This window comes from Galeopterus variegatus, unplaced genomic scaffold (genome assembly GCF_000696425.1).
Source record: "Galeopterus variegatus unplaced genomic scaffold, G_variegatus-3.0.2 Scaffold5812, whole genome shotgun sequence".
NCBI lineage: Eukaryota > Metazoa > Chordata > Mammalia > Dermoptera > Cynocephalidae > Galeopterus > Galeopterus variegatus.
Genome location: NW_007731923.1, coordinates 78867 through 104452, shown reverse-complemented (window position 1 = coordinate 104452; position 25586 = coordinate 78867). Strand labels below are relative to the sequence as shown.

The 25586-nt window shown below is 33.6% G+C and overlaps 1 protein-coding gene across 2 annotated transcripts in view; it reads left to right on the top strand.

The window, feature by feature from the left end:
• LOC103605436 (chromosome unknown open reading frame, human C11orf73) overlaps positions 1-25586 on the top strand; it is a 52184-nt gene that overhangs the window by 21920 nt on the left and 4678 nt on the right. For both annotated transcript variants that reach the window (XM_008590022.1, XM_008590023.1), the window contains exon 3: positions 21026-21177. In XM_008590022.1, the coding sequence (XP_008588244.1) occupies positions 21026-21177 (152 nt within the window). The remainder of the gene's footprint in view (positions 1-21025; positions 21178-25586) is intronic.

The window sequence follows — 25586 nt, the reverse complement described above, 5'->3', positions numbered from 1 at the left end:
ATGTAAATAGATTAAACTTATTAGCGAAAACATGGAGACTCAAGGATGAGATTTTTTTTTTTTAAAGGGGGGCAAATAAGATAATTATATTGCTGTTAATGAGTCATAATTCTGTTTGTTTGGCATCTGGCCAGTACTGGGATCCAAACATTTGACGTTGGTATTACAAAGCTGTACTCTAACCAGCTGAGCTAACTGGCCAACCTTGGTGTTTTTGAGTAATGGGTCTGAAACATTCTAACACAGGAACCAAAAGAAAGCTGGCACAAAAGTATATTAATTTTAAGAAAAATTAGACTAAAGCAAAAGTGTTATTTATCAAGGATAAAGAGATTCACTCACTCAGAATGAGATAATTCACTAGGAAGAATTAGGTATTTCTAGGAAAAGGTAAAGGTCATGAATTTGTGTGTATATGTAACATACCTTCAAAATAGATAAAGAAAAACTATTGACATTTATATAATGAATAGATAACCTTACAATTAATATTTTAACATACCTCTTAATGATTGATAAACCAGACAGATAAAATGTTAGTAAAGACATGGAAGTCTTGAGTAAAGAGTTAACAAGTGTGAGCTCATGGACATTTATAGAACCCTGCAACTAATAATTAGATCATATACATTTTTTAAGTACAGAAAATTTATGCAATTCAACTACATCCCAGGTCATGAAGCAAGTTGCAGCAAATGGTAGATAATTAATATGCAACCCGCAATGTAATGTTCTTAACAAGTCAAAAGTTAAACATTGTCATGTTTGGAAATTTAAAAATATTTTTAAATAATTCATACATCATAGAATAAATGATCATGGAAATTAAACTTATACAGAAACCAGAACAAAAATATCACATATCAAACCTTTTGAATGCAGATAAGGAAGTACCAGGAGATTAATTCATAGGCTTTGCAAATGTATGAAAAGAGAGGTTGAAATCTCTACTTAACATAAGCAACCCAAAGAAAGTAGAAAGAAAATAATAATGCTAAAAATAGAAATGACGGAGCACACAGAAAAGCAGTAGGGAGGCTCAGTGAAACCAAAATCTGATTCTTTGAAAAAGACTAATAGAACCACCAGAAAGATGTATTGTGGAAAAAGGCAGAAATAATGTTAATAAAAATGTGAAAATGGAGCCATAACAATGAATAAGAGATTTAAGTAAAATTTATGAACAGTCTTATGCCAATACATTTGAAATGACAAAAGAACAGATGAAATTGGCTATTTTCTAGAAAAAAAATATATACTAAAAAAGACTGACTCACGAATGAATTGAAATCCTGAATATATAATGTAAAAGAAAAAGTAAAATTGGTAATTAAAAATATACCTCTCCCTTTCACACACAATCATAAGACCTACATGGTTTTACAAAGTCTGCTAAACCTTTAAGAAACAAATTGTTTGTATCTTATAAACTTTCAGAGAATAGGAAAGAGGCAAAGTTACTTGGGCTTATATTTTGAACCTAATATAACCTCTATAACAAAAAAACGCCAGGGACAATATGAGAGGAAATTTGACCTACGCCAATTGTAGTGTTTTTATATCTATGTATATAAAATAGTTACAAAATAAATTGAACAGATATCTTATTTTTAAAATTTTTTCATTATAAAAATTTCAAGCATATACAAAAGCAGACCACATGGATTATTGAACTCCATTTTACTCATTGCCCAGCTTTAAAAATGACCAACTCATGGATAATGTTACTTCATTTAGATTCCCATTTACTTCTCCCTTTTCATGTTATTTGGAAGCAGATGCCAGAAAAACAACATGAAATCTATAAAAGTATTAGTATGTGTCTTTAAAAGACAAGAGTCTTTAAAAAAAAAATATAATACTATTATCACACCTAAAAACAAATTGTAATTCTTTAATATCAAATTGAATATCTGTGTCAGATTCCCAGTGGTTTCAAACGTTTTATATTTATATAAAATTTTAAAATACTTTGTCAACATCCATGTCCTTACATTGCAGTTGGTTGATAAGTCTCTCAGGTGTCATTTACAAAAATCAAAGGTTTAATTTTTTTTCCTCTATTTCTGGTAAATTAGGTGGATTTAGAGGTTTTATAAGAATTTATTTAAAAAATTTCTTTTGCAGGATTATTATAGGTGGTGGTGTTTTTCTATCAGGAAGCACATATATAGTTATCTTGTGTGTGTGAAATTAACAGCCATTTATATGCAATGCGTAGTAGACTAGGCATTTTGTTTATTAGCTAGAAAGAGAAACTTGCATATCTACTACTTGGTTATCCAGGGGTAAAGTCATAATAGGAAAGGCAAGATAAATGCTTGATTCTTTTTTTTTTTTTTTTTTTTTTTTTTAAAGATGACCGGTAAGGGGATCTTAACCCTTGACTTGGTGTTGTCAGCACCACACTCAGCCAGTGAGCGAACCGGCCATCCCTATGTGGGATCCGAACCCGGGGCCTTGGTGTTATTAGCACCGCACTCTACCGAGTGCGCACGGGCCGGCCCAAATGCTTGATTCTTTTTTTTTTTTTTTTTAAAGATGACCGGTAAGGGGATCTTAACCCTTGACTTGGTGTTGTCAGCACCACACTCAGCCAGTGAGCGAACCGGCCATCCCTATGTGGGATCCGAACCCGGGGCCTTGGTGTTATTAGCACCGCACTCTACCGAGTGCGCACGGGCCGGCCCAAATGCTTGATTCTTTTGCTTTATGTATGAATGTTTAAAAAATGAGTTGATACCCTAGCATCTTTCAAAAGTAATTCAAGTTTTTTTTAAAAGAATTACGAAATCGTGGGGGTGTGTGTGTGTGTGTGTGTATATGAAGGTACTTCAAAAAGTTTATGGAAAGATTTGTATTGTCTTTTAATTTTATTTTTCTACAAACCTTTTGACTTTTTTAGATTTATATCTGGTGTATTCTAACCATTAATATACCATCAAAATTTACTGGACCCAATTTTAATTTTTCAGTTTCCTTTTTAAGCAGATGTTGATATTTTATAGCTTTTATTTTTTCTTAAGAAATCTTCCAAAGAACAAAGAAAATTTACTTTTCTGTCATTAACAGATTTTAGTAGCTTTATTGAGGTATAATTTACATACAGCAAATTGTACATATTTAAAGTATGTAATTTGGTAAGTTTTGATATATCTACACATCTGTGAAACTATCACCACAATCGAGATAATGAGCATATCCACTGCCCCTAAAAGTTTCCTAGTGCTCCTTTCTAATCCCCTCTCTCTTTCCTCATCCCCAACTGAAGGCAACTACTGATCTACTTTCTGTCACTATAAAATAGTTTTCATTTTCTAGAGTTTTATATAAATGAAGTCATACAGTATGTACTCTTTTATGCCTGGCTTCTTTTCATTCATCATAATTATTTTTATGGTCATTCATGTTGTGGCATATATCAGTAGTTTATTCCTTTTTTTTTTTTTTTTTAAAGATGGCCGGTAAGGGGATCTTAAACCTTGACTTGGTGTTGTCAGCACCACGCTCTCCCAAGCGAGCTAAGCGGCCATCCCTATATAGGGATCTGAACCCTTGGCCTTGGAGTTATCAGCACCGCACTCTCCCAAGTGAGCCACAGGCTGGCCCTAGTAGTTTATTCCTTTTTATTGCTGGGTAATATTCCATTGTATGAATATACCACAATTTGTTTATCCGTTCACTTACTGGTGAACATTTGCGGGGTTTTTTTGCTCATAAAAATAAAGCTGCTATGAACATTTCTTTACAAATCTTTTTATGGACATACACTTTTATTTCTATTGGGGAAATACCTAGGAGTGGAATGGCTGGATCATATGGTACTTGAATGTTTTACTTTTTAAGAAACTGTCAAACTATTTTCCAGCATGATTGTTTTCCTGTTTTGCCTTTCAGCCAGTGGTACAGTAAAGTTCCAGTTCCTCCACATCCTCACCAAAACAGTTTGTGTTATATTCCATTCTGTTTTTAATTTGCGTTTCCCTAATGAGTAATGATATTGAACGTTTTTTCATGTGCTTATTTGCTGTCTGTATATGTTCCTTGGTGAATGTCTGTTTAAGTCTTGCCTATTTTTTTATTGTGTTGTTTTCTTACTGAGTTTTGAGAGTTCTGTATATATATCCTTGTTACAAGTTCTTTTTCAGATATGTGATTTGAAAATACTTTTTCTCAGTCTTTGTTTTTAATTTTGATGAAGTCAAATTTTTCAGTTTATTCTTTTCTGGATTGTGCTTTTGATGTTGTGACTAAGAAATCTTTGCCTTAATCCAAGGTCACAAAGGTTTTATCCTGGAAGTTTTATAGTTTTAGATTTTACTTTTATATCTGGGTCCTATTTGAATTAAATTTTGTATTTAGTACAAGGTATCTATTAAAACTCTTTCTTTTTTGTCTTGGCAAATGGATGTCCAGTGGTTCAAGCAGCATTTGTTGAAAAGACAAAGTCATGAACACATTTTTCTGCATCTATTCATCAAGCATGTTTACTTGATGTTCACTTGGGAGCTATCAAACTACTTTGTTTTAAAGTAAAATATAAACATACATGAGTACTTATGTATTGATTTTTTAAAGAGGAAAGAAATAAATGGAAATATACTTTTATGGTTTTAACAATTAAGCAGTAGTTGGAAGACATGATAGAAAGATTAGATGGATACTGGTAAATATTTATAGTAATAAACAATACAGGAAGAGGAGCAACTAATTTGGGGGAAGAGAGAGATGATGTTTTCAGTTTGGGTTTGAGAAGCCTGTGGGGCATGATGATAGTAGTGCCTTAAATATAAATTGGTAGGTTTTGTTTGTATAGCAATTGGCTAATAGCCAGCTGTTAACCTTTTACATAGTTGGAAAATATAGAATTTAGCAGGCTTGTTTTGTACCCAAACTCATGCATTGATTAAGGTGAATATTGGAATATTGGTCACAGCCAGTAGACCAGGAAACATTGGTGGTTTTTGAAGACATACCAATTAAGTTGTCCATTTGATTGTCTGTACCTTACCTTCTATTATCTTTGCCACACCTTTGTCAACATTTTGAGTTTGGAATGGGGACAACATCTCTTTTCATTTATGATCAACAGTGCATTCCCTGCAAGAGATGCTTTGGAAACAGTGACAAGTGCTTTTTTCTGTTCTTTTTGCACTGCCTTTGGCTGTCTCCCCTTTTCTCATGTGACACTTAAGAGATTGAAGAGATACTCTAGGTTCAAAGAACCCAGACATTTCCTTACTGGGTTATTTCATCTAATCTGGACAAAACTCAACAATCAAAAATGAATTAATCCAATTACTGTAACCAAAACTTTTAAAAATCATAATTTCTCAGTGAGATATATTTTCCGTTGTGGAGTTAGATAAAACAGTCTAAAACTTATTCCCAGAGTAATAATCGATCTAGTATGGGAAAATGGATTTATCTCCATTATGATAATAAGACTAGTTCTTTTATTCTCCCACTTTTAAAAAATAGTGTCTTATCATTTCCATTATAATATAGCTATTGATTGTTTTTCCATAAAAGCAAATTTTCAAGGCAATACTTGTGATGGTAAAGCATAATGCTTTATTAATGAAAAATAAAGAAGCTTAAAATATTTAGAGACAATGCATATCAGCATCAAACAAGTGATAAAATGCTGTTAAAATACTTTGGGTGGTTGTTTACTAGTAAGTTTGGAAAAGCATTTTTTGAATATTTAAAGTATTAGAATTCTTAATTTGTATATAAAAGATGAGACCTAATGTTCATTGCAGGAAATGGTGTTTTTTATTAAAATGTAAGAATACGTGGATTTGTAATGGATTTATATTTTTCAACCTATGAGGTGCTCTTTCAAGCCTTAGGGTTTAAGTTTGATTATATTGGGCAAGCCTAGCTGATATATCAGGTGGATCAGGTGGAAAGGACTTGCTGAAGTAACTTCAGGCAGTTATGATTAAACTAAGAGTTTATTAAGTAACACATCTAGCAGAATTTTATGGGAGCAGGAAAGGTAGAGGGTTATTGGAGTGAAGACAATTTCATTTAAGGAATTTTGGCAATGTTTATGATTCTGTACTGGATGATGAACAGATTTCTTAATTTCGCACAGAACAGTTTTGGTTGGGGATGATTAAGAGAGCTCTCCTGGGAGAATTGCGTTGTTAGAGGGTCATGAAACCAGCCACTGTGAGTTTTTATTTTGCTTGAGAGATGACTCTTGGCTTCTGAAAAGGAGTTATGTGATAAATACAACATTTTTGTCTTGATGCTGTTATAGTCTGTAGGAGATGGTTAAGAATTAAGATAGGACTAAATTTGAAAATATAAAATGAAGGTTTAGCTATTAACAAAAAAGTAGAAACTTCTTTCTTTTTTTGACAGCTGGCTGGTATGAGGATCTGAACCCTTGACCTTGGTGTTAGCAGCTCTTTCTTTTTTTTTTTTTAACAGAAGATATAGAAATCCTAAACAAAACAACAAAAAAACTGACACGTGCTTAGGAGATAAAATTTGGTAGTTGGGAGAATTTGGAAAGTTTTAAGTAAATCCCTTACAATTTTGTGTTTAGATGCTATGCTTGGTTTTTATAAAGTGAAAGAGACATTTAACCTAAAACTTAATAAAGAATTATGAAAAACTGGGGGTTCTATGTAAAGAGATTCTTTACATTATAGGAAGTGTATGCAAACTCAAGTTAGTACATATAAGGGAATATAACAAAATCAAATTTTGTTTTTATAGAACTTTTGTTAAAAAAGTGGGATGCTGCAGGTACTATAGTATGAAGGATCTTCAAAAAGTTCATGGAAGGATTTGTATTATCTTTTGATTCTATTTTTCCACAAACTTTTTGAAATACCCGTGTATAGGTGCTATAGGTCTTTTACTATACCATGATTCTTAAAATGTCTATTTACATTGTGGAAACTTGGGAAATATACTAGGAATTACTTTAGGCATTTCTATTAAATAAATTACAGAAGAGAAAAAGTATCTGCTTATGTTGTTGAGACTTTGTTGTATATCTTAGCACATGTGATTCAAATTGATGCCTGCTCTTAGTTGTGATCTGTATATGTGTGTGTGTGTGTGTGTGTGAATATTAAAATACAACTCCAAGACAGTGTTCAGAGGAAGCAGAATAATGAGTTGAAATAAATGAGAACATATCTATGGAAGATTACACTGGAACATGAACTTGAAGTATGGGTAAAATTTGGATGGGATCGAAATAGGATGGGAATTTCATTTGGAGATAAAGTCCTAAAAGTAGTAATATGCAACGATGCACTTTAAAGTGACAGTGAAGACTTTTAAGGGTGGTGTGGTAGGTTCATATTTGAGGGGAGAGGTGAGGTTTTAAAAGTGAAGTGATTTTAAAAGTATAGGTAACTGTTGTGTGGATGGTTATTCTACATGAGGTTTAAACGTTTTCTGGTAGGCAAGTGTTTGAACAAGAGAATGATATTAAAAAGATGTTTTAGGAAAATTATTGTCTGGGATGGCTTGGAGAATCTTATTAGATTAGAGACAGAGAAGCCAGTTAGGAAGATTTTTAATGATTGAAGGATAAGTGAAGGGTAACATAAATTGAATATCTGCTTGTGTGCAGTGTATTGTGCTAGGCTTTCACATGTATTATCTATTTAATCTTTAACAACAACCTTTAGAGGTGGGTATTATTAGTACTGGTTTTCAAGAGTTGAATTTCAGAGAGATTGATTATTTTGTTTGGAGAGTCTGCTTTTAGGCAGTATGTATAGATATAGGTTTATGTTGTATGGCAGTCCCATAATTTATTTAGTTAATTTCCTATTGATTGAAATTTGGCTCATTTCCATTTTTTTGTTTTGTTTTGTTTTGTTTTACTAGCAATGCTACAATATTCTTACACATATCCTTGTACATATTTTTTAGCAGTGAATTTCTATAGAAGAAACTTCTAGAAGTGGAACTGACTTCCTGGATTAAAATGGTCTTTAAAACAAATGCTATAGGAGGCCTGGAGAAAGAGTACTGAATGTGGATAATGGATCACGATGGTCATGGCAGTTTTTAGAGAGTCATAATAAAGGTACAGTGTACTTGGTACTACATAAAAAATTAATTGAGCATATCCTTGCCAAGTATAACAGACTAAGCCAGGGAGTATTAGAATGGAAGGCCCCAAATAATTTAATCTAATTCCTTACTTTTACTGTTGAGGCTCTTGACATCTAGAAAGCTTGAGTGTTCTTGACATACAACTCTAGATTAGAGCTCAAAATTAGGCTCTAGATACTTAGATTTTTAGTTCAATATTCTAAGTGTAATAGGTCTTTTCCTCTCCTGAAGCAAATTTAAGGAGAAATAAACATCCAAATTCCTTCACGTTATTTTATGTGTATATATAGTTCATGTTTCTTTAACTTCTGTTTCCTGCCATTTTTACTTAATATAATTTCATAAGGGGTTATGAAATTTTGCTGTGTTCAAAAAGTATTAAATGTTTAGTTCTCTTTTTTTCTTTTTTTCTCTTTTTCTTCCCTTAACTATTAAATCAAGTAAAATGAGGAACAGATACATTCTGATCTTTAGATGGGATGGGGTGGGAATAGAAGACGAAATTTTTATGTTTATTTAAAAGGAAAAAGGTGACAAGAAGCTTTCAGAAACACTGATCTAGAGGATATGGTCCACCTACTTCTTTTCTGTTTTAAATTGGTAGCATAGTATTACGTTCTGTTGATACGTTATGGTTTGATTACCAATTGCTGGGCATTTTGGCTTTTTTTGTAAATCTCTGAACATACTTTAAATTTTCAAATTGTTTGTTGCTGGTATTATGGAAGTTCAGCTGATTTTTTGTATATTGGCTTTGTATCCTAAAGGATGAAGGAAAGGATAATATACATTGAGTATCTTGCTAAACTCCCTTACTAGTTCTAGTAGCTTCTTAGGATTTTCTATATAGATGATCACTTTGTCTATGAAAAGGACTTTTATTTCTTTTTCTCCAATTTTTATGCCTTTGATTTATTTTTCTTGCCAGATTGCATTATACAGGCCTTCAAGTACAACATTGAATAGAAGTGATAAGAGTGTAGTGAAGTAACAACAAAAAAAGGCATAACAGAGGTTCTCTCTTCCTCTGTTTTCTGAGTTTGTTTAAGATTAACAAATTGGTCCTTTCATCAATATGAAATGTTCATAATTTATCTCTGGTAATACTACTGTCTTGAAGTCTACTTTGTCTAAAGCTTGTATTGCTTCTCCAGCTTCCTTATAATTAGTACTTGTACGCAGTATTTTTTTCTTTTAATGTAGATATACTTTTACTTTTAACATAAATGTCTGCCTGTTATAAACATCATGTAGTTTGGTGCTGCCTTTTTTTTTTTTAAATCTTACAATCTCTGCCTTTTTAATGGGTGTTTAGTCCATTAATACTTAATGTTATTTATATAGTTAGGTTTAAATTTTTATCTTCTGTTTTCCTTTTTCCCTCTTTTTTGGTATTCTCTTGGATTGAGTATTTTTTTAATCCATATGTTTTCTATTTCTTAGCTATATACCTTTGCATTAGTTTTGTAGTTGTTTCTCTAGGGATTATAATACACATCTCATTAACTTTTCATAGTGTTCCATGAATTAATATTATAGAAATAAACATCTACAGTTGACAACTATGAAACTGGATTTGATAATTTTTATAGGGTCTCATCTCCAGTCTACTTAATGATATTATGAATATAATGAAAAAAAACTTTAGGGCAAAAGTCACATTTTGGTAATTTATTTTGAATTAAAGATATTTATCTCCATTCTCATCATCTTTGTACCAAAGTTCAATATGGCAGCTCTTGATAGCATGCAAAAGAATCAGATAATGGGAAACCAAAAGCTTTCTATTATGTATGCTCTGCATATTTTACACAAAGTTTGGAATTTCCACATCTCTCAGAGTTGAATAGCAGAGGCAAAAAGGATTATTTACTCACTTTTGCTTTGACTTAATCTGGTCCAGAGAAGCATTTCATGATTAGGCCCAGGTTGTCCTAAGCATTTTCTCCATGAACTATATCTTTAATTTTCCCGGTGAAGTCCCTTGACTAGCCATAGCCTGCTTTTCTGATGTGTGTCCATCTCATTAATGCAAAAGATACCTGTATTTAGAATTAGAAATCCATTATCCACATATAGTTAAGTATTTCTTTCTAGTTTTATATTACTGTCACAGTGCTTTTTGAAATTTTTTCTTAAAATGTCTTACCTGAATTCTAAAGGTGGTATCTAGACTTAGTAGTATCATTAAATCATAAAATGCATAAGAAAACTTGACAGTCCCTTCAGCATTCAGGTAGAGGGTCAACTGAATACTGGTTTCCAGGTATAACAACTGAAACGTCTGTTAAAATCTGTAACTACGAATAATGAATGTCATGCAAAGTTAACTTTAGGAAATTTTATTTCATGATATATTAGGAACATGAGTACAATATCTTTTAAATTAAGGTCTAAAAATTTGATTCTGCATATGGAAGGAGAAGCCAGTGTCTCTTACCAAAACCAAGTAACTGAAAAAAATCTATGTTATGTGTTTACATGCATTTTTCTTTCAAAGATAAATAATTGTAGAGTTCATATACTATTTGAAGAGTTTAAGTCACATGCCCATACTTTTTCATATACACAAAATTCAATTTAAAACCTTCCTTTTCTCTGTAGGTTAACTATTTGTAAAGTGTTTCAAGAGACAATGAGGAAATGGCTCAATGCCTCAGTCAGGGAGAATTCCAGTGCCATCTACAGTGGAGAATTATAAGGCGAATGGGAAACAGAAGAGGCAGAGATTGGAAGAGCAGGTGGGGGAGTAGGACATTAGGTCAGATATAATAAAAACATTTATGTAGAGCTTTCAAAATATTTTTTATTGCGTCTTTCACATTTTAATATATGACTATACTTAACAGAAGAATAAGAAATAGTTGCTGAAATCACCTGTGACATCAGAAAGGGGAGATATATGTTTATGTGAATGAGTAATGTGGTAGAGCTTTGTAGAATACTTTTGTTATGAAAAATGACTACTGTTTTTTGTTTCAGGCCTTCAGAGTAAATTAGGCATCATATGGTGGGTTTTTACTTTATTTTGGACGAGGCCCTACTGTAGGATACCATTTGTTTGGAATGAAATTTTGGAAATAACAGTTCTGATATACTAAAATATTTTTTGCATTAGAGATTTAAGATAACTTTATTTTGAAACAATTTTTAATTAGCGGAGAATTACAAGAATAGTACAAAGAACCCCTTACACTCTTTTTCCCATATTCATTGATTATTGCTACATTTTATTTATATATATATATATATATATATATATATACACACCTATCAGGGTACTTCAAAAAGTTTGGAAAAATAGAATGAAAGATAATGCAAATCTTTCCATGAACTTTTTGAAGACCCCTTGTACATACATATATATATATATATTTTGCATCTCACAGATACATTTATTTACACTGTGAAGTAAATGGAACTTGTACAACTATACAGCAATGTTCCATGTCCCCATCTAAAACAACTTACTTAAATTTACAAACTGACGTTTCATCTCATGTGTACTACAAGTAAAGCTGGTTAATGATGGCATGAGCAGGTGCACAACTTGAACTTTTCAAAGCTTTACTTTTAATTTTTGGCACTCCTGACTATAAACGATAAAGCCCGTCAACCCTATTCCTACCTAGATCTCCTGGTAAACTTGGCTATAGTAGGGCATAAGGGGAACTCAAACATTTTTAGTACTGCTTTGAAGCATTTCTGCACAGGACCAGTGGTTCAGGCTTCACCAGAACCCTGCAGCCACGACTGTTCTGAAACTTTTGAGAATAAGTTGTAGACGTGCTCCTTCACTCCTAAATACATCAACATGTGTTTCCTAGAGCAATGGTATTCTATTTCTCATATGACCACAGTATAATGATCAGATTTAGCGGATTTAACATTGATATGATACTCTTGTTTAATATACAGTCTGCATTAAAAGTTTTGCCAGTTGTCTCAATAATGACTTTTTATAACAGTTCCCCCCTCTCTCCATCTAGGATCCATTCAGGATCATGGATTGCATTAATTGTTACACTTCTTTAGTCTTTAATCTGGCACAATTGCTTCCCTTTTCATTGTTTTTCATAACAGTAACATTAAAAATATCCATGAAAAAAAGCTTAGTACAAAAGAAGAATTTTTAAGAAGTGTTAAAATTAGAGTTTTATAAATCATCGTTTGAATTTCTTCTTTGTAATTCCACTCTTTTCTTTTGTGGCTTGCTGCCATATTTTAATTTCACCACTTTTAGCTTTCTCTACGTATGGCAGTTATGGTCCCTCATTTCATCCAGCTTAGTTGCCAGGATGAAACTTTTAAACTAATTATAGTTTTCATTTTAAAATAGGGTTGAGCTTGTCAAGGGGATCAGAAAGCACAACAAAAGCTTAAGATGCTACTGTTAGTCAATTTACATGAAGTGGAGCTACTGAGCAAGAATGGGAACCCTTGACTTTGTGACATTTCTTTACATGCTTTCTTGAATGGCTTTATTGTGAAGTAAGTAATGAATAAAAATCCATTAAGAGATTATACCATAGAATTTGATATAAATAGGTGGTATAATGAATTAGAATGAGGATAGACCTGTTCTGAATCTCAGTGATACTCATTACTGGGTGTGTAATCTTGACAAAGATATTTAACCTTAGAGGAGAATTCAGGTAAAACAAAGATAATACCCACAAGACAGGTGTTTTTGTGAACATTAGAGATGACATATGCAGAATGCATGATAGTTTCACACAGTTTGTTGCTTAATAAGTGGTTATTATGTTTTTATAAAATCATAGAATGTCAGTGCTAGAATGGATATTAGAAATCACCCAAGTAATGAATCTAGTCCTGTCTAAGAGTCTAATACCCCCATTAGAATGTAAATTCCTTAAGAGTAGGGACTATTTTATATACTTGAGCATATATATATGTAGAGCACAGTGGTAGATTTTAGCTACTTGCTTCTTTAAGTACATTTCAGACATATTACAGTGTCAGATATGTGATCATTTTTATCTGGTTTAAAATATTTATTGTGGATAAACCTTTGAGAGTCACATGGCTCTTAGAATATGCATTAGTCAAAATGTAATTTCAGGCTTGTCAAGCTATCAACAGAAATGAAGCAAACAGGTTTTAGAAATATATATTAGATTTCTAACTTTTTATATTTAATACTAAGAACACTTTTAAGCAGGCATAATTAAACTGTTTTTATTTTTTCTTCTTTGTCTTTTTTACTGACCGGCAACGGGATCGCAACCCTCGGTATTGCGCCCGCACCACATGGGATCCGAACCCTCGGCAGGAGCGCCGCCACACTCCCAAGCGGCGCACTCTCCAGTGCGCCACCTGGCGGGCCCATAATTAAACTGTTTTTTATGTACCTTTATAGCACACCATCATATTCAAATGCCACTGCACAGTGAATTACTTCTTTTCCCATAACTGTTCTTTAGTCCTCATCCCTTTGCTGCTATGCACACCTACAGTAACTTAATCAGTGGACAGACTTTTAGTTTTTTACTTTCTCTTTTGAGCACCTTTTTTCCCCCCTACTGAGTAGGATTTGGTTTATTTCGCTTTGATTCTATATCAAAATAGAACTGGAAAAACTTTTGTGTTAACTGATTCCAAGTAAATAAGTCATCATAAAGGATAGATAGCACTTGATACTTGAATTTATCAGATGAAGCAAAATGCAGAGAGTAGAATTAATACAGATGTCTTTTGGGCACTTTTAACTATTAGAAGGATTGATATTTCATTAGTTTTATTCTTTTGTAGAGGTCTTTGAAAGAACAGAGAGAACAATTCCTTATGTATTTTTTAATAGAATAAAATTCATTTTATTTATTGGTAAAATTCATTTTATCGTATTGGTCTGCTGAATCATTTTAAATTTAAGATGCATTTGGGGAATTAGTTATTTTATTTTTCCTATATCTGGAAATATATTGTTATTTCATCCAGGAATTTGTTTCATCATTGCTCATCAATTGTTCTCAACTATGCTAAAAAATAAGGGCTGAAATAATAAGAAAATGAAAGAATGATGGAATTGCCTAGAGCACAGGTTGGCAAATTTTTTGTAAAGGGTCAGATAGTAAATACTTTAGGCTTTGAAGGCCACATCTGGTCTCTGTGGCATATTTTTCTTTAAACAGCACTTTAAAATTTAAAAAACCTTTCTTAGCTCTCAGGCTGTACAAAAATAGGTTGTGAGCCAGATTTGGCTTGTGGACCTTTGTTTTTCATTGCATTAACCTAAAATTTTCGTACTGCATTACACAAAGGATTATGCCATCTTTAAAGAAATATAACAGGAGACTGGGGACACCATCTTTATGGTCTGCTTTTAGATTTTATTGAACAGAATGTAGAATTTATACTTTTTAATATTTTGTTCATAATGGCAAAGAGAAGAAAATTAGAGGAAGAAGTATCACAATTATTAGACAAATCAGGAAATGAATACAAAGAGGTAGATATATTCTATGCTAATGATGATGGTTAAGTTGGTCATATAAGCAAAATCTCAGACTGAATCTTCAGATGATGATCTCGTCATATGAATTTTCTCAACTAAAAAAACCTGATGATTGTACAGTATATTTCTACGGAGCAAAAGAAAATGGTATTCTATCTAGTCAGTCATTTAAGAAGAAGGAATCTGTCACAATATTTTGTGCTACCATCTTGCACATGTAGTAAAAGAATTTTTGCTGGTATTCTTTTATCTCTTATGTTTGTGCTAAAAAATTGGATATGGTTTGTAAGTGGATACATGCTGAAAGTGGGTGTGTAAGAGGTGATTAGAAGGAAATAGGTGTTAAAATGAAAAAAAAATCACTGGGTTAATCATTTTAAATAATGTTAGTAAATCTGAAATGAGAATGTTTTGCAAATTAGGGATCAAAGGGGGTGGCTATACTTACTTCAACAAATTATGAACCATTGGTGGTTTCAAAATTTCAAGCTTTCAAGTATTGCATTTTGACAGTGTGTATACCAAAAAAGAACAAGAAGTAATTATAATCTTGAGCCTATTGGAGAACTGATTTAAAAGATTTATAAAATGGACATGTTCCATGTTCATCCATGATGGTCGGTGAGCAGTTGTATTCAGAGTGCATGGCCCATTTCAGCTATCTAACTTAAAAACAAGGAAAATGTGGAATGAATATCTGGGTTTGCTGTATTTAAATATTTTTTTAAAAATTCTAATTAAGTTATTTTCTACTATCTCTTTATTCTGAACATTCTTTGTAAAATACGTATATATTTATTTTAAAGGTTTTATTAAACCCAGATAGTAAATGATGACTACTTTTCCTTGTAAACTTAAAGAGCTAGATTTCTGTAGAATTTCTTTCTCTGAGTTGTGCTTTGTTAGGCTCTTGACTTACAAGAAGGAGGGATACTTTGAGAAACAGTCTTAAGAAATTAGTTACTGCATTTACTATTAGAATGTTGTTGAGAAATTGGTCTAATGTATATATATTTTTAAGATCATGTTAGATGTTTTGCTTACTCCTCTATTTTTTGTTTGTTTTTAACAAAGACATTCAATGTAACTGATTGTGTTTTTCTTTTTCCTTTGGCTGTTAGATCCAAAACTAAATACCAACTGTAAATCTGTATATTGTGTTCCAATATCTCTTTCCAGTATTTTATTTTACGGTTTGTAAACAAGGATCTTCGTACTTGGGGGTATAAACTACTATGTCAAGCCCATTTCAAAAATAAGATTGACTGAAGGAATGATTTGGTTGCACAATGGATATCTTTAAAAATGTATATTAAAAATTGCTGAAGACCTTTGAGTCTTTTATTTTACCCCTTAAGTTGTCTTAATATGGCCAGCCACAAAAAAAAAAAAAAAAAGAAAAAGTTGTCTTAGTACCACAGAGCTTTAAAATGAAGAAAAAATCATAATATTTCTTTTTTTTTTTTTTGTCTTTTTCCGTGTCCGGCAACGGATCCCAACCCTCAGTGTCGCCCCCGTACCGGACCGGGACCAGCAACGGGATCGCAACCCTTGGTGTTGCTCCCGCGCCTCGCTCAGCCAGTGAGCGGGAACCGGTCTGTATGTGGGATCCGAACCCTCGGCGGGAGCGCCGCCACACTTCCCAAGCGGCGCACTACAGCAGTGCGCCACCGGGCCGGCCCCATAATATTTCCTTGTTTCATTTCTTACAATGGGTCTTCTCCAGTTTTACTTAAGGCCTCCCTCATTTGCCAAAAGCTTATATGTATTAAAAGATGCAGGTCAGAGATGAGAAGCCTTTCTGCCTAGGCAGACCACTTTTTAGGTAGTTAGAACTAATGCAATGGAAGATTGTACTGAACCCCTTTTCTTCATTGGGATCATTGTAACCTGGTAGGCAGACATCAGTGCATTTTCTGGACTTAGCATAATTCTGGGTTTAAAACAAATAAAATGGTGGAGTAAGGAACTCAAAAAATCCATCTCTCCATAAAAGAACCCCCCAAATTGGCAAAAACTGTCAGAATCAAATTTTCAAAACTCTGGCAACTAACCAAAATCTTGTAGCAACCAGGGAAACAATCAAGAAAAAACTCTGAATCTAAGTAGAACAGTGAGCTTTGAGGCATTTTAACTTAACCTGGTCCCATCCCCTGCTCCCCAGCTCAGTGGTATCCTTGAAAATAATAGGGTCCAGTTCTTCGTACTGGTACAGGGAGCAGGATGGACTTCATTCACAAAGAATTGTAATTAACTTGGTTTTGTCTGTCTGGTGGCTTCCTGGAAGACTGGTTCAGAAGATTTGCTTTTACCTTACCTAACTTGGAACTCTCCCAGTTCTGAAATGACTATCCTGACAGTGTTTGTAAAAAACATTTACAGACATATGTATTAGTTGCTGCTGCCTGCCACAAAGGACAAGAGCTGGGGCAAACAATAGACTAACCAAAAAGCTTAGGAGGAAAGGCTGGGAATGAGATGCTTTGGGGAATAGGGTTTTGAAATTCTCTTACATATTCCTCGTGATCAGAAAGGGCCATGCATGCCCAGAGCTATGCACATATTCAGGAAAGACCTGAAAAGGTCCTACACTCTCCCCTCTGGCTGAGATTGAGGGTCTGTACAAGCAGGAAGTGAAGGCCAAGGCAGAGTTGTAAACTGCCTATCTGAGTATTGAAGGCATGACACAGAGCTCATCTGCAAAGACTAGGATAATTTTATGGTTGCAGGTATTTAAGGAAATCTCTTTCCAGTCACTAGCTGACCACTAAACTAATGGAACATAGATTTCAGTGGCCACACATGACAAAGAAAGGAGACTTTACAGAATTAGTTCAGAAAAGCCATTAAATAAGGAACCAATTACAACAAACAGCAACAACAAGCCCTGACTAGGAGGAAATACCTGATTTCTAGAGTTGGCCACATTATAATATTCAAAATGTCCAGTTTTCTACAAAAAATTGTGAGGCAAACAAAGAAGGAAGTAAGGCCTTTCACAAAAGAAATGAACAGAAACTGTCCTTGAGGTATCATAAACATTAGAATTACTAAACAAAGACTTTAAGTAAACTGTTAATTATGCTCAGAGAGCTAAAGGAAACCAGGAGAATGTTGTATCATCAAATAGAGAATATCAATATAAAAGTTATAAAAAGGAGCTAAAATTCTGGAGCTGAAAAGTATAGTATCTGAAATGAAAGATTTACTAGGGGGTTTCATTAGCAGGTTTGATTAAGCAGAAGAAACAATCACTGAACTTAAAGGTAAGCTAATTGAAATATTCAGTTTGAAGAGAAGAAAGAAAAAATAATGAAGAAAAATGAACAGAACCTTAGAGACCTCAGAGATATGATCCCATGTACCAGCATATACAGCATACACACTGTAATGGGAATCACAAAAGGAGAGAAGAGGAGAGAGAGTAGGGGTGGAGAAAATATTTTCTGTAGTTTGAATGTTTAGACCTCAGAGATATGATCCCATGTACCAGCATATACAGCATACACACTGTAATGGGAATCACAGAAGGAGAGAAGAGGAGAGAGAGTAGGGGTGGAGAAAATATTTTCTGTAGTTTGAATGTTTAGGTCTTCCCAAAATTCATATATTGAAATCCTGACCCCCAAGATATTAGCAGTTGAGGCCTTATGGGGTGACTAAGCCAGGGGGGTGGAGCCCTCATGAATGAGATTACTGCTTTTATAAAGAGTGATGAGGGATTCCTTGCCCTTCCATCATGTGAGGACACCAAGAAGGCTCTGTGAACCAGAAAATGCCCCTCACTGGACATTGAATCTGCCAATGCTTTGATCTTGGACTTTCCAGCCTTAAGAACTGTGAGAAATAAATTTCTATTGTTTGTAAGCTGCCTAATTTGTGGTATTTTGTTAATAGCTGCCTGAAAAGACTGAGACAATATTTGAAGAGATAATGCCCAGAAGCTTCCCAAATTTGATGAAAAATATTAATCTATGCAATTAAGAAGCTCAGTGAACTCCAAGTAGGATGAACACACCAAGACGTACAATCAAACTGTCAAAAGTAAAGAGAGAAACTTGAAAGCATCAGGAGAACTAACTTATGAAGTGCAAGGATCCTTAATAAGATTAAGAGCTGGTTTCTCATCAGAGACTATAGAAGGAAGTGGAATGACATACATAAAGTTCTGAAAGAAAAAAGTTGTCAACCAAGAATTCTATATCTAGCAAAACCATCTTTCAGTAATGAGCCAGTTAGCTCACTTGGGAGAGCCTGGTGCCTTGAGACCAAGAGTCTTATTGAGAACAGCAGAGAGTCAAGGATTTGGATCCTGTACTGGCCAGCTGCCAGAATAAATAAAACTTTTCCAGATAAACAAAAACAGTTGTTGCTGACAGACTCCTTCAGGTTGAAATGAGGGAATTTGACTCTAATTCAAAATCATTTGTAGAAATAACACTGGTAAAAATAACTACATTGGTAAATATAAAAGTGTTCTAATGTACATTTTGGTTGTAACACCTCTTTTTTCTTCTCTGATTTAAAAGAACTGCATAAAACAAAAAAATAAATCTATATTAGTGGGCACATGACAGAGATAATTTGTGACACAACCCAAGGGAAAGAGGAAATTATATAGGCACAAGGATTTTGTATACTATTGAAATTAGGTATAATCCAAACTAGGTTTTTATAAATGAAGATGTTAATTGTAATCCCCTCTGCAACCATTAAGAAAATAACAAAACATATATAGTAAAAGAAATGACAAGGAAACTAAAATGGTACACTTGTAAGTATTTAATAAAAAATTAAACTCTCAAAAGGCAAAGATTGGCAGAATATATTAAAAGCATGACCTAACTATAAGCTGTCTTAAGAGATTCACTTTGCATTCAAAGATTATATATATCTTGTGTGTGTGTGTGTGTGTGTGTGTGTGTGTATAAAGGATGAAAAAAGATACATGCAAATGATAACCAGAAGAGCTGAGTGGCTGCACTAAGAGTGGCTATATTAAAATAAGACCAAATAGACCTTAAGACAATTGTTATGAGAGTCAAAGAAGGTTATTGTATAATGATAAAGGGTCAATTCATCAAGAAGGTATAACAATTATAAACATTTATGTACGTAACAATAGAGCCTCAAAAATATATGAAACAAAAACTGACAGAATTGAGGGGAGAAATACTTGTACACAGGTCATAATAGTTGGAGACTCCAGTACCTTATTTCAATAATGGATAGGATGGCCAAACAGAAGATCATTAAGGAAAGAGAAGACTCAAACAACACTAAACCAACTAGGTCGAACAGACATATAGTGCATTCCGCTCTACAGCAGCAGAATACATACTCTTCTCTAGTGCACGTGGAACATTTTCCTGCACAGACCAACGTAAACAATTCTCAATATTTTTAAAAAGGCTGAAATCATAACAAACTATGTTATCCAGCCACAACTGAGTGAAATTATAAATAGCAGAAGGAAATTGGAAAATTCCCAAATATATGGAAATTAAAGGAAATAATTTTAAAATATTGAAAAAAACTTGAACCAGTCATGTTTAGTAAAGGGAGTGCGTGTGTGTGTGTGTGTGTGTTTAAAGCATGGAAAAATGCAGTTTTATTTCTCAAAGTTTTTATATACTTGAAAATTTAAGAATTTTGATACTTGCAGTGAGTATGTCAGTTATTAGTGTGTGTGGTCTTAGATTTTTGTTCATCTGAATTTGATTAAACATTTTGTAGTCATATAGAAACAGTCAAAACTATTCATTATATGATTTTTTTCCTTCATCAGATGTAACTTTTCTAATTATGTCATATAGATTAATAAAATTGTCTTTATTTCCCATGTATGAGTTAGCTGGCACTTAGAGGTGGTAGCTCAGATGTATACCTAATAATATCGTTTTGTATACAGTAGAAAAGTTATTGAACATTTTTTATGAATAAGCTGCAATTTTTTTATTGTCTGTTTGATAACAGATTATCAAGTGTTAAGTGGGTAAACCCATGGTGTTTAGTAAAATATACCATGTTGTTTATTGGTAATAATGGCAATTTAAAGATCTTTCTTTAGTGGACTAATCAGAGAATGTTAAAACTAGTTCTAAAAATCTTTAAAAGTATCATTTCTTCAGAGTTAGCGTTAAGTGTCTTTTGTCTAGTTAATTCCTATTCATTTTTCTCTAATTCTGTTGTTCTTAGCTGTAGTAGTTTTAATAAGTTTTAGAAAAGTAACAACTACTTTTCTGGTGAGAAACTTTTAGTTCTTTTATTCTTTGTTAATATGCTAAAAACTGAGTAGCCTTTTGCATTTATCTGAAAAGAGACAGACTTGCACATAAGAAAACTTTTTAGTGTCTATAGATCAGAGTTTCTTCACATATTTAATAATAAGGAAATTTGTGTGAATAGAAGGTAAATTTGAAATAAGTGGCACATGTTAATTTCTTGCAGGAGAAGGAAGTCAACACCCTTTTGGAGCCATGAATATTGTCCGAACTCCATCTGTTGCTCAGATTGGAATTTCAGTGGAATTATTGGACAGTCTGGCTCAGCAGACTCCTGTAGGTAATGCTGCTGTATCCTCCGTTGACTCATTCACTCAGGTAATGCAATACACATATCAATTTTTTCTCCCCTATCTCCCCTCCCCCCACCTCTACTTAATTATTAAGATATAATTGACAAGTTAAAATTGTGTATGTATATATATGGTGTACAATGTGACGTTTTGATATAAGTTTACATTGTGAAATAATTAAATCAAGCTGTTAACCAATCCATCACCTCACATACTTACCGCTTTTTTGTGGTGAGATTTAAGATCTTTTTTAGCAAATTTTAAGTATCCACTACATTATTACTAACTTTAGTCTTAATGCTGTACAGTAGATCTCCAGAACTTATTCATCCTAATTAAAACTTTTACTATTTGACCAACATCTCCCTATTTCTCTCCCCTCCACTCCCCAACACCTGGAGACTACCATTCTACTCTCTGCTTCTATGAGTTCAACTTTTTTAGATTCTACATATGTATGAGATCATGCAGTATTTGTCTTTCTCTGCCTGGCTTATTTCACTTAGTGTAATGTCAGGAAGGAAAAATTGATGATGTGGGAGAGCAGGGAGAATTGCTGAAGCAATATCCTTGAGTAGAAAATAGGAGCCCATGTGGAAGTGTTCACTTTAGGATAATGGATGTATGGGTACAGATACAGGAGGTTTGGAAGATGTGATGATGAGAACTTGTGTAGGCTTTTGCCTGTTTTCTTCTCTTTGCTCAGTGAAACTTGAAGGAAGATCATCAGCTAAGATTGAGGGAAAGGAGGTACAGTATTGGAAATTCAAATAAAAAGGACTATTAAATAAGTCCTCTAGAGGAGGAGGGGTCAATGGAGTTATGTGTTTGCTGGGCAGCACCAGAGGCAAACTTTTGAAGATTGTGGTCATAAATTTAAAGGCAGATTTGTCACATGATCTATTGAGAATGGACTGAATTAAGAATGATAGAGTCTGGGTTTCAAAAAATTTTTTTCAGTAATTTAAAAAATAAACTGTGCTGAAAACAGCAAGCTGTAAAATAGTACTTATAGTATCCCATGTAGGTGGTATTTAGAAAGTGTCTGGAAAATACACACCAAAGTGGTAAGTTATCCCTGGAAAAGGGTAAGAAGACCTTTTACTGTATATATTTATAAATTATTCAAGCTTTTTTATAAAGCATATGTATTTTTATTAAACAATTTATTATGAAATATTCTAAATACACAGGAAGTACAGGGAATAATTTATGCACTTCACAAGTATTTATTGTGTACCTACTCTGTGCCAAGTATTTTCTTTTTTTTTTCCCGCTTAGAGAAATTTTGAGCTTTATTTTATTCTTTTAACATTTAATTATATTTTTGTGGGGGACAGTGTGTTATTTCATTTTTATTTTTTAAATTTATTAATATATATATTTTTGCATTCTAAGATGTTGCAGAGCAGTTGCAGGGAGGGGGAGAAGGAAAGAGGGAGGGAAAGAGTGTGGGAGGAGGAGGAGGGAGGAAGGGCATGGTCGAGGCCCATGGCATCCCCCCATTCTGGCAGGGGAGACCAGGGGGCTTCAACTGGTGGCTTGGTTGTTGCTGGGCTGGATGCAGATGTCAGGGGGGTGTGACTGAAGCCCTAGCTCAGGAGCTGAGGGTGTTTCCAGTGGTGGCTCAGTGGTCATTGCTGGGCTGGTTGCAGATGTGGGGCGGGGAGATGGCTAAATGTCAGGCATTTTCTAAGCACAGATAGAGAAAAATAGGTAGACAAAATAAAGTAACGCCTATCCTTACAGAGCTCTTTTTATAGCGGGATATATACAAGAACTTCCCGGGTGTTTTCCACCTAGATTTAACTGTTATATTTTGTCGTATTTGCTACTAATTTTTTTAAAAAAGAGATAAAGCACTACAGGTACAGGCCACTGCTGCCTGCTTTTCTTCTTCCCTTTTAGATAGCTACTCTTCTAACTTTATATATCTTTCCTATCCATATTTTAGTACTTTAAAAAAAAATTCCTGTGTATCCACAAAGTATGTTAGTACTATTTGTGTGTGTTTATATGTGTTTCTAATTTAATTACTCTTGGTTACTCTTATTTAAATTTTTATCAAAGTAGTACATGTATTTGGTTTAAAAAGTCAAATAGTTTTATATGCAAAACAGCTGTCCTCTGTTTACCTCTTATATTCTATTCCTATTCTGCTCCTCAGAGGCAATCACTTTCCACTGCCCCCCCCCCCTTTTTTTTTTAAGAAAAAGGCCTCATCCATAGAGGTCTTTATTATTTATTTATTTTATTAAAGCATAATTGATTATACATATTTTGGGGGTACAGTGTTGACTACCATCACCTGTGTACAACATGTGTTGATTAAATCAATATTATTAGCATATTCATTATTACAAATTGTAACTGTTTATGCCACTTACGCAATCTCTCCCCACCCCCCTTGAATAGAGGTCTTTTATTCCATCATTAGCATTTACAAACATGTCTTGGGAATTTCCTGTAGCTTGTTTCTGTAGCTGGACAAGTCTTAGATCTTATTTGTCAGCTTGCTGAACTGTTCCTTTTTCAGAGACATAAATGCCATCAAGAAATTTTCTGATATTTTTGTTTTTTAAGTGTTGTGGCTTGCTGGATCAAAGCAGCTGAAATTGAAACAAGTTCAATGTCATTTCCTTCAACGATTAATTCATCTTTCTGGGCTTGAGATAGTGAACAAGCAACACCTAGCTTCATTCAAACCCTGCAGATGTATTTTTCACTCAAGAAGTTTCAGAGTTCAATAAGAGACCCATTCTCCTGATAATGACATTGATGGGGAACTGAGCATTCATAGACCTCATCTTGTAATGGAAGCCCAGTGTAACACACCTTGATCATGTTCTGTATATAACTACAGATAATGTGAACAGTAGTCCATTCCTTTCTATTTTCCCACCATTTGTCAACCTGGAGCCTCTTCTTTTTCTTTCTAAAGAGACTGAGATTTACGTTGATATGATTGAAGTCCTTCTACAGGGTCCCTCTGAAGGCCTTCTCTATAATTGTGTGCCCCTGCAGAGTGATGTCGATATTTTCAGGAATGTTGACAGTCTGATTGCTGAGAATGGTCTTCATTCTTGCAGTAGATGTGGCAAAGAGAGAATCACCCTTTTTTATTACCTATTTATTCTAGTGTTTATTACTTTCATGTATCAGAAAAAACTTCATTAATCTGTTATTTATTAATTTTTTGGTTTGGATGTTTTCCACTGACTTAATTTCAAATGTGATGATTTTAGCTCTCTCACTCCCCTGCTTCCCAGTGTACGTGAGCTTCTTTTCTTCCCACCTTACCAGTATAGATTTTTGTTAAATTAATATTCAAAGTTTTCGGTGTTATGACTGGGTAAATATTTTTCAGAACTATCCCATGTATTTTCTCAGACCACAATGGATTAAAACTAGAAATCAATAACAAACAAATAATAATATTGATTTAATCAACACATGTTGTACACAGGTGATGGTAGTCAACACTGTATAATAATATTGATTTAATCAACACATGTTGTACACAGGTGATGGTAGTCAACACTGTATAATAATATTGATTTAATCAACACATGTTGTACACAGGTGATGGTAGTCAACACTGTATAATAATATTGATTTAATCAACACATGTTGTACACAGGTGATGGTAGTCAACACTGTATAATAATATTGATTTAATCAACACATGTTGTACACAGGTGATGGTAGTCAACACTGTATAATAATATTGATTTAATCAACACATGTTGTACACAGGTGATGGTAGTCAACACTGTATAATAATATTGATTTAATCAACACATGTTGTACACAGGTGATGGTAGTCAACACTGTATAATAATATTGATTTAATCAACACATGTTGTACACAGGTGATGGTAGTCAACACTGTATAATAATATTGATTTAATCAACACATGTTGTACACAGGTGATGGTAGTCAACACTGTATAATAATATTGATTTAATCAACACATGTTGTACACAGGTGATGGTAGTCAACACTGTATAATAATATTGATTTAATCAACACATGTTGTACACAGGTGATGGTAGTCAACACTGTATAATAATATTGATTTAATCAACACATGTTGTACACAGGTGATGGTAGTCAACACTGTATAATAATATTGATTTAATCAACACATGTTGTACACAGGTGATGGTAGTCAACACTGTATCACCTGTGTACAACATGTGTTGATTAAATCAATATTATTAGGCCATTTGCAACAACATGGATGGACCTTGAGAGAATAATATTGAGTGAAACGAGTCAGGCAGAGAAAAAGAAATACCACATGTTCTCACTCATTGGTGGACGCTAAAAATAAACAAATTAATTCACCCACATACACACTCACAAAAAAACCGGGGTGGGGGGGTGGGGGAAGAAGATATAACAACTATACTTTTTTGAAGTTGTTACAA